General features: G+C 44.9%; 1 protein-coding gene across 2 annotated transcripts; it reads right to left on the reverse strand.

Moving 5' to 3' along the window:
- Nucleotides 1–4,493: 4,493 nt before the first annotated feature.
- On the reverse strand, nt 4,494–8,502 carry LOC310869703 (transcription factor Sox-8-like). 2 transcript variants are annotated; one of them, XR_014570178.1, is made up of 4 exons: nt 7,830–8,502; nt 7,268–7,503; nt 5,190–7,012; nt 4,494–5,135 (listed from the first exon to the last, which is right to left on the reverse strand). XR_014570178.1 is itself a non-coding variant. In XM_083780560.1 (3 exons), exons 1-3 carry the CDS (start codon nt 8,243–8,245, stop codon nt 6,270–6,272), a joined length of 1,395 nt encoding a protein of 464 aa, XP_083636686.1. In that variant the 5' UTR covers nt 8,246–8,502; the 3' UTR covers nt 4,494–6,269. The 2 variants fall into 2 exon arrangements, 1 of the variants encoding a protein (XP_083636686.1); XM_083780560.1 differs by having other exon boundaries at nt 4,494–7,012.
- Between the last annotated feature and the right edge of the window lie 469 nt (nt 8,503–8,971).

The following is an 8,971-nucleotide window of genomic DNA, read 5'->3' on the forward strand; positions in this document are numbered from 1 at the left end:
TTGTTTTTGTTATGTAAGGCCTATACTGTATTGTCTGTATTATGTGCTGGTTGATTACCTGAATTATTTGTAATAAGATTGTAAAATAAATAAAATAAACATTAGTCATCTCCATAGTTGTGCTTCCAGTATAAAATTAAGTTCTAAAAAGTAAAGGAAATATTGACAATAATGTCAAATATAATGGGGGAGTTACTTTCTTGTCCTACAGGCAGTGTAAGAAATATGATGCTGATCGGTCCAGTGGTTTGCGTGATTATAGCCCTGGACTCTCGCACACAGAAATTACTTGTAGGCCTTAGTTGTTTTCATCAAGATTGGGTTTTGCCACATATATTTTGATGCGGTAAAATGTGTGTTACAATACCCAAGTGTCTGAAAGGTTAAACAGTTTAGACAGCAGGAAAGTATGTGAGAGTTATACTGTAGCTTCAACAGCTCTTTGGGGTTAGGAACCTACGTGATACTGACTGTGAACTGTGTTGCTCACACATCTGCCACAGTGCTCTGAGCAGGTTAAAACAAACTCTACAAAGTACTTTTTGACCTATAGTCAACTAGTCTTAGTAGTCAGAACAGGAAGGACGTGTGGGGAGGATCAACATATGGAATGTCAGAACAGGTCAGCTCCATATATGGAGATCTAAGGGATTGAGGTCAGATGTCGAGTTTCTGGCCGGATCTATATAATGCAGATCTAGGTGATGTGTCAGTCTTCTCATGTATGGTTATCCAGGGTTAGATGAGGTCAGTGTTGTGATCTTCATATATGGAGATGGCCATATATTGGCGTGATATCACGAGGCGTGACCATATATGGAGGCCTGATGTCACGAGGCATGACCATATATGGAGGCGTGATGTCACGAGGCGTGACCTGACCATATATGGAGGTGTGGGGGTGACTAACTAACTAACTGACGGACGGGGGATGCGAAATGCGACATTCGGTCGCAACAAGTAGTTAATTACGTATTACTTATTTATTAAAGGAGTAATATAAGCAAAGTAACTTATTGCACTTCCTGGTCTTGCCCAACACTGTTATAGAGAGCAAGGTCCATGCTGGAAATGTTGATCCAAATATAGGCAACCTTAGGGAGGAGCCAGGTTCAATTTAGTGGCATTTTGAGGACTGGATCGCTGCCTGGCACGGTCTGTGACTTGCTCTCCCCTCGTGTGTACGGAACCGTCCGCGTGGAAGTGGGGAAGTCAATGTTGGTTCTGTCTGCAGGCCTGTTTTCCTTGGCCCGGTCGCAGCAGCAAACACAGGAGACACCAGTGGTAAAATAGACTCTTTTATTTAGCGAGAAGAACAGGAAGAGGAGGCAAAATAACTGCCTAATGTATTCAGGAAGTCATTTGGTTGGGTGGAACGGTGAAAATTCTGTTTAAAGTGTTTGCTTTGGAGGCCATGTGAGTTATAGCAAATAAGAGGTGCAAGGGGCCATGGAGATTTATATTTCATTTAGCAGAGCAAGACTTTTGCAATAGTGATTTTACTTTGTGATTTTAGTTCCATACTGGTTGCAGACATAAACCTCATGTTCATATAATATATTGGACATTTATGGGTAAAATGATCTTGCTCAATGGGTCTTGTATCACAAAAAACACATGGCAGTAGAGAATAGAAAATATAAATATCTATTCTATATGATCAATAGGCTACTTAAATTGTGTTGAGGAAAAACATATATAATTAAATATCCGCATCTGACAGCATTTATGGTGTCCATCTACTCAGGGTAGTGGCAAATATCCTTTATATTAAAACTGATCAAAACATATAATCAGATCAGCAAGACTCTGAACTGCACCTTCTGTGACGTGTAGAGCTCCCACCTCTGTTTAGGCCTGATTTATACTGAGTGAGTCGTGTCACAATGCTTTGTGAGCTTGTATCAGCGATACAGAGCGACCCCATAGCACGATGAATCAAGTGGGGTCAGACATCACATGGGTACATTCAGTGGCATGCAATAACCATGCTTTTAGAGCAGGCTATGTCCACTTAATTTCCCTTGCAAATCAGCATTGCAGTTCACAGAGTTGTCACATTTCTCTGCCCTCCCCTTTTCCCTGAAACGCTCACTGACAGAGTGAGCCGGGCTCATTAGACATGACGAGAGTATTATACGGGCGAGTTATCCGCATCCCAACAATGGGATGTGGTCAGGTGGTTGAGGCCTTATACTCTCTCAGGGTTCATCTAGTTCTCCCTGGGCTCTTGTGTCCAAGACCACGTCGCTCTCCTGAGCCAGCAACGCCCCTTGCTCTATCAACAATGAGCGTGACAGCGGGAATGTGGTACGGCTTTGCTGCTTACACACAAACGCCACTGCTAGGATTGCTAGGAGTGATGTGTGTGTGTGTGTGTGTGTGTGTGTGTGTGTGTGTGTGTGTGTGTGTGTGTGTGTGTGTGTGTGTGTGTGTGTGCGCGCTTGCGTGCGTGAGTGCGTGCGTGCGTGCGTGCGTGCGTGCGTGCGTGCGTGCAAACGTGTCGATATAATCATCTGTCACCACACTTTGTTATTGCTGTTGTACCGCATCTCTATTTATGAATCCGCCTACATAATTATTGTAGCATGATGACACATCATTTCTGTGACACAAAGAAAAACCTATATTCATTTCAGGATTGAGTTTAGTTCTTCTGATATAGCCAGCAATAAAGTCCCTACACTTTAGCCCTCTTGTGTAGCTATATTTGCAGTGGGGGGCTTTCAAGAGGCCTCGGTTCAGAAACTGTGGACATGTTCCAGTGAAACAGGACCCAAGCACCCTGAAGAGCCTTTTTACATCACTTTTTATTCACTCCTGTTCTTTCTCAAGACTTCCTCCTGAAACTATTTGGCAAACAATGGTGAAAAAAAATACTTTGAAGGAGGAAAACAACAAGTTGTACTTGAGCCTCCCACACCCCATCTGTCGTGGTATTATCTGCTTTTATTATCTACAAATTATGTGCAGTGATATAAATCCAGATTTTTTGTTTTGTTTGTTCTGGTGGTCATGTTGACGTTCTTGGTTTTTGTTTGTGGAACGTTGCGATATGAGACAGAGAGAAAAAAAAAAGAAAAAAAAAGATTCCACCCCATGTGCATCTAATCGTCCATTCAGGACCCCTCTTAATGACTTGTCAGTTCCCCCTGCCCTTCCATTTTCTGTCCAATTAATTCTTTTCTAGCTCTCCGGATAAAGGGAAACAATGGGGCCCCTCCACCGCATAATGAATCATTAAAATTCAGCAGCGCGGCCCTGGCACTTGGCTTTCTCCCTGGACTGGTTGGGGACGGCTGCTTGGCATGCATGCCAGGGCCAAAATGAACACTACCCACAGGAGCAGAGGAGATGGTATTTCTGCCCATTCCTCTCTTGTTGGTGGTCATCCAGGCCCATGTACAACTTGAAAGGTCCCAAGGATTATATCAGAGTAAGGAAATCTGTCACTTAGACATAATGCTTATTTAGTTAAAGCACCTGTATGCTAGGTTACATCTCAGATCAACAAGAACATCAATCTGTTGTGCTTAATATGTGTGGCTATTTTTGTCATGGGACACCATTGCACGACTAAGTATAAACCAGGCTTTAGAACTTAAGAAAGAGCTCCTTTATAAGCTCAATGTGTCACACATCCACCTGGGTTGACATGCCTACAATTGAATTTGGTGTTAACGAATGACTGTAATTACTGTCATTATATCCAGATTTGCATCTGTAGAGGGATGGAGAGCGCGGAATAGTTTTGTACAGGTCCCTAGGTGACAGCCGCAGCCTACACTACAGATGTGTCAACAAGACGGAAGCTAAGACAACAGCAGCTGGTACTTTGGAGTGGTATAGCTTACGTACAGTATAAACATCACTCGTTTCAAAGTGCTAATTCTAGTCCCTTCAAATTGAAATTCGTATGGCTGGCTGATTAGTGATTTATACTTCGTCCTATATCACTGAAAATAATTGATATTCAACTGAAGATCACTGTACACAAAAAAGTAGATATTTGTAGTGATCCCTGAGGGGATATTACTTTTCTGCATGACCCAGCAGTATGCTGCCTAGGTGAGAGCATAGGTACACCTCGACACAAAGCCTGGAGGAGCCGAGGATTGAAAGGGGGCCCGGCCTCTCTACCTGCAGGCCCCTTTTCCACCGGAGTTGAACCGGTCCAGTTCTTCTTTCCCACCTAATATTCAACTAGTTCAGAGTGTTCCCACTGAAAATGAATTGGTTCAGAACCCTAAAAGTTGGTTCGGAACTGAAACCATAAAATGGCTGCCGGTTCCGTGAAAACACCAAAGGTTCCAAGAATCTAGAACGGAATCAGTTCTAGAGCCAAGGTTATTTTGGTGGAAAAGGGGCCACTGAGCCACTGGCAGGCTGGGCTTTAATCTGTGTTCTTGCTAACCCACTGTTAGTATGTGTTCTCCAAGAAATGTTCAAATCCATCCACGGTGTGGCAATAAACAAAACAAATCACAATAAAGTCAAGAAAGTATGTTTTATTTTATCCACAAAAAAGGCCAGCAAATGGGTTAGCTGTGCATGTGTTGAATGAATCTCTAGTTAAAAGTACAACAATAAATTTCACAGCGTTTGTCATCAACGATACACCATAATAATATACAAAAACACTGCTCTGTGAACAAAATGTCGATCGGGATGCTCCGTACCGTTCATGTACAGTATCTCAAATCATCACACGGAAAACGGAAACCAGGCAGTAAGGAATGATATCAAATCAATAATACGATAAAGACAGAGTTATCAGTCTGAGTTTGTGGTGTGAGTTATTGATTGTATGCTGCATGAAGTTTGTTAATAATTAAATGTCATTCTGAAATATTTAAAGTAAGCATTAGAAGGCACACATACGTTTTCGCACAACAGCAGTTAAGTTGGCACTTGAAATTTGAGGAGATAAACATGGTAAAGAACACCCTCCTTTCCTCACTCTTCTTTTATTCAAATGTTTTTAGATGATGAGACACTAACTGATGACCTGAAGTCCAGATTGTGTGTCAGTTCATTTGTTTTATTCGTGGAAACGGTCGTGTTTTGCTTATGTGTGTCTTGCACAGGGAAAAGGCACACATAGTAAATGCACTTTTCTGTCTCTCTGACACATACTGTACGCACGCACGCGCACACACACACACACACACGCACACGCACACGCACACGCACACGCACACACACACACACACACACACACACACACACACACACACACACACACACACATCCGTGTCATCCTGTCTGCATCCGTGCATACAGTAGGTCCAGCTGACATGTCACTCAGTGAGTAGGGTGTTATCTTACTCCATTTCCTTTAACCCTAGATCATGACTAATCGCAATTTGTCAGGCATAGCTTTCAGACACCTGTTGTGTCCTGTTCTGTTGGTCCCTGCTCTGTTTGCTTGCAACTTGGAATGGAGATATTATTGATTATTGGTATTATCAATGGAATTATATTAAATGTACTGTACTCGCACTGTACTGCACTCGATTCACTGATTTTAATTAATGACAAAACAATAATGTAAATAACCACACCCACATTACATGTGTATAACTACTTAGGAACAAAAATAAAATAAAACAAAATGTAATGAACATAAATACAGGTAAGACTTCTAAGTCAAAATGACTGATTCAAACGCGTCATTGGGTTAAGACTGGTTCACTGATGTAAATGGAAATGGCTGAATATTCTGTGATATAGTTCTGGCCCTCACTGGAAATCTCAACTGCAAAATCACTTAATTGGTCCTGGGCACATTATCCAGTGAATCTGCTCTTCCATCTGCTTCACAACAGAGTTGGGCCAAACAGTTTCTCTCCTACACAACTCAGTGGCAGGCCTTTGCTTTGCCTTAGGCGTGCGCACACACGTGCAGTCCCAGTTTAAACTGGAAAGAGGGGGATGTACAAGTGGTAGGCGTTGGCAATATGTCCTCATGGAGGAGTTTTCTCGCCAACAACACAACCTATCTCTGTGTAAAAAGTCTATACAAGAATGGTGTTGTTGTTGTTGTTTTATCATCAGGCAAATGGATATAACTTTGTATAAAATCAGCAGGCACTTTTTTTTTTTTCCTCTTCTCATTTCCTTTCCTGTTTAAACGGCCACAGGTAGACTACTACCCCCTACCGCTCTCCTCCTCATTGCTTCCTTCATTAGTAGTGCATCAATCTGAACGAGTCTCAGCGCTCTGTGCGGCCTCGTGCAACGACCGTCCACCTCCGGGCCCCGGCCCCCTACGGCCTGGACAGCGTGGTGTAGACCGGCTGGTCCCAACTGGACGCAGTGGGGCTGTGGGCAGCGCCCATGGACAGACTGTTGAGGATGGGACTGCCGTAGGGCCTCCTGGACGAGTGGAAGTAGGGGTACTGGTAGAGGCTGGAGGGGTAGCCAGAGTAGGGGTTGTAATAGTTGGAGCTCTGGAGGTCGGTATAGTCACACTGGGAGCTGGAGAAGGAGGCCGCGGCCGAAGTGGCCGAGGTGACGCAGGCCTGGCCGCCGTAGGAGCCATACTCGTGGGAGGGGGACCCGTGGGAGTGCTCGCTGTAGTGGCTGGGACTGAGCTGCTCCGTCTTGATGTGGGCCCGGTGCTGCGGGCCCGCCTCGCTCGCCGGGGAGGACGCGGACATAGCGTTCTTGCGGCTCCAAGCCGTGGGGTGGCCACCGTAGGAGTAGGCGCCACCGCCGCCCCCCGGGTTCTGCCCGTGACCGTGGTGGTCTGAGGACAGGGCGGAGGAGGGGGGCACGCCACCGTGGCCGTTGAGCGGGAGGTACTGGTCGAACTCGTGCACGTCGAAGGCCTCCATGTTGCTGATGACGTCGGTGCTGAGCTCCGAGATGTCCACGTTGCTGAAGTCGATGTTCTGCCGGCCGTTCTCCAGGAGACGCCGGCCCGCCTCGTGCTTCAGTTCCTGCTTCGCTCCGTGGTGCAGGTCCGTCTTAGGGGTGGTGGGGGGCGTAGGGGGGCCGTGGGGTTGGCCTGTGGAGAACATTGAGCACAGGACTGAGTTTAATGCAATACATAAAGTCTGCTATGCAATAATACTATACCACCTATTATGGTAACACTAAAACAATCATTTTACGTATATGCATAGGCTACAACACTTTATCATGCATCTATGTACATTTCATCAGACTATAAAGCTGAAACAACTTTACATTTAATTAGCACCTGCATCTATCGTATAGTTTATTTATTTGTTGAATTATAGCCCAGGTTCCTGCAGCTCACCTGCATGTTCAGGGTGATGGTGTCCATCAGCCATCCCCGCCAGTCCTCCCATCCCTGGCTCAGCTTTGTACATCTGATGAGACAGATCGGCTCCAGAGTCTGTCTCGCTCTGGCCCGGCTTCACGTTCTTCCTTCTCCGTGGCTGGTACTTGTAGTCCGGATGGTCTTTCTTGTGTTGAACCCGAAGCCTCTCTGCCTCTTCTACGAAAGGCCTCTTTTCGTTATCTGAGAGCAAGCTATATAGTTGAAAGATAATTATTATTTTATTAGCACGGTAGGTACGCTTAAGCACATGAAGTTAATTTGAGTCTTACATTTAATATTCAATTAGTCGGCCTATTTTATCCAAAACCTTCCCATATTGTTATATTCGAAATTATTAAAAGGTTAGACAATTCTAATTGTCAATAAAATAGGCTTGTTCAAACAGGGATTAAGCCATATTTCTTGGTAACAAATCGCTATCTAGACCAAAATAGTGCAAGGGACAATTTATTTTACATTATGACATCAAATTCAAATTTCGTATCCACCATAATTTCTCGCTAAACGGCCGACTTACCGCCATAGTTTTCCCAGTGTTTTGCTTAGCTCGGCGTTGTGCAGGTGAGGATACTGGTCGGCGAGCTTTCTGCGCGCCGCCTGCGCCCACACCATGAACGCGTTCATGGGTCTCTTAACGTGAGGTTTGCTCTTCAGAGCTCCGTTCCCCCGGACGGGCATGGGGACCAGGGACCAGTCGTATCCCTTGAGCACCTGAGAGACCGCGTCTCGTATGCATGCGGGGAAGCGCTCGTCGTCCTCACCGTCCTTCTTGCCCAGGCCGGCGATCAGAGACGATCCCTGGCCGTCCGAGCCCGCCGGCGAGGACGGAGCGTCCGAGTCCGACTCATCCTGTGACATGGAACTGTTGGTGCCCGCGGGACTGCACGGCGGGTCGCTAAAGGACTTGTCGTGCTCCTCCGTCATTTTTAACATGATTCGATCGGCTTCTTGGGGATGGAAATCCAAAAAAGAAAAGAAACTGATCTTCTATTTTAAAAGTGCGTCCGATTATTCAAGTGTGGATAGCCTAAACTGGCAGTGCGCCTTTTACGCACGGGGAACCATGGTAGGTAAATTCCTTTACACTTTCAGCAAATGTCGATCCGCCCGCTGTTTTCCTTGCCTGTGTTTGTTTTTATTCGGTCTTGTTTTCGCTATATGTCACACGGGTGGTACAGCTGTAGAAGTAGAGGTCCGCAATGTGAGTGCAGAAGCTGAGCGATAGAACAACTTTAGTCTGGCGTTTAAGCTCTCACTCCACCTTCCGCACGGGATTGGCTGGATCAAATCACCACCTGCTCCCCATTGGTGGAAGCTTTTATGGGCTGTATAAAGTTTATTTTTTTCCCCCTCCTCGATGGTGACACATTTCTGTTTTTATTACAGTTCTGCATGTTGCACGGGTATGTTGAAATGTACATTGTAATGTAAATGTAGTCTCTGTTGTAAACTCGAACGCTGAAAAGTGGTGAACTTGAGATGTAGCCTATATAAACCTAGAGTTGTTGCACCATTAAAAATAATGGCCAAACTAAGTAGGCTAAATGTATTAAAACATTTGACTAATTTTCGGTCCAATGCAACATCTAATTCTAAATAGAATTATCAATAGCCTAGAAATAGAGGCGAAAGGAAATTAAAATAGGCTGCATGCTGAAT

This window comes from Protomyctophum parallelum, assembly GCF_964188405.1.
Source record: "Protomyctophum parallelum genome assembly, chromosome: 13".
Classification (NCBI taxonomy): Eukaryota; Metazoa; Chordata; class Actinopteri; order Myctophiformes; family Myctophidae; genus Protomyctophum; species Protomyctophum parallelum.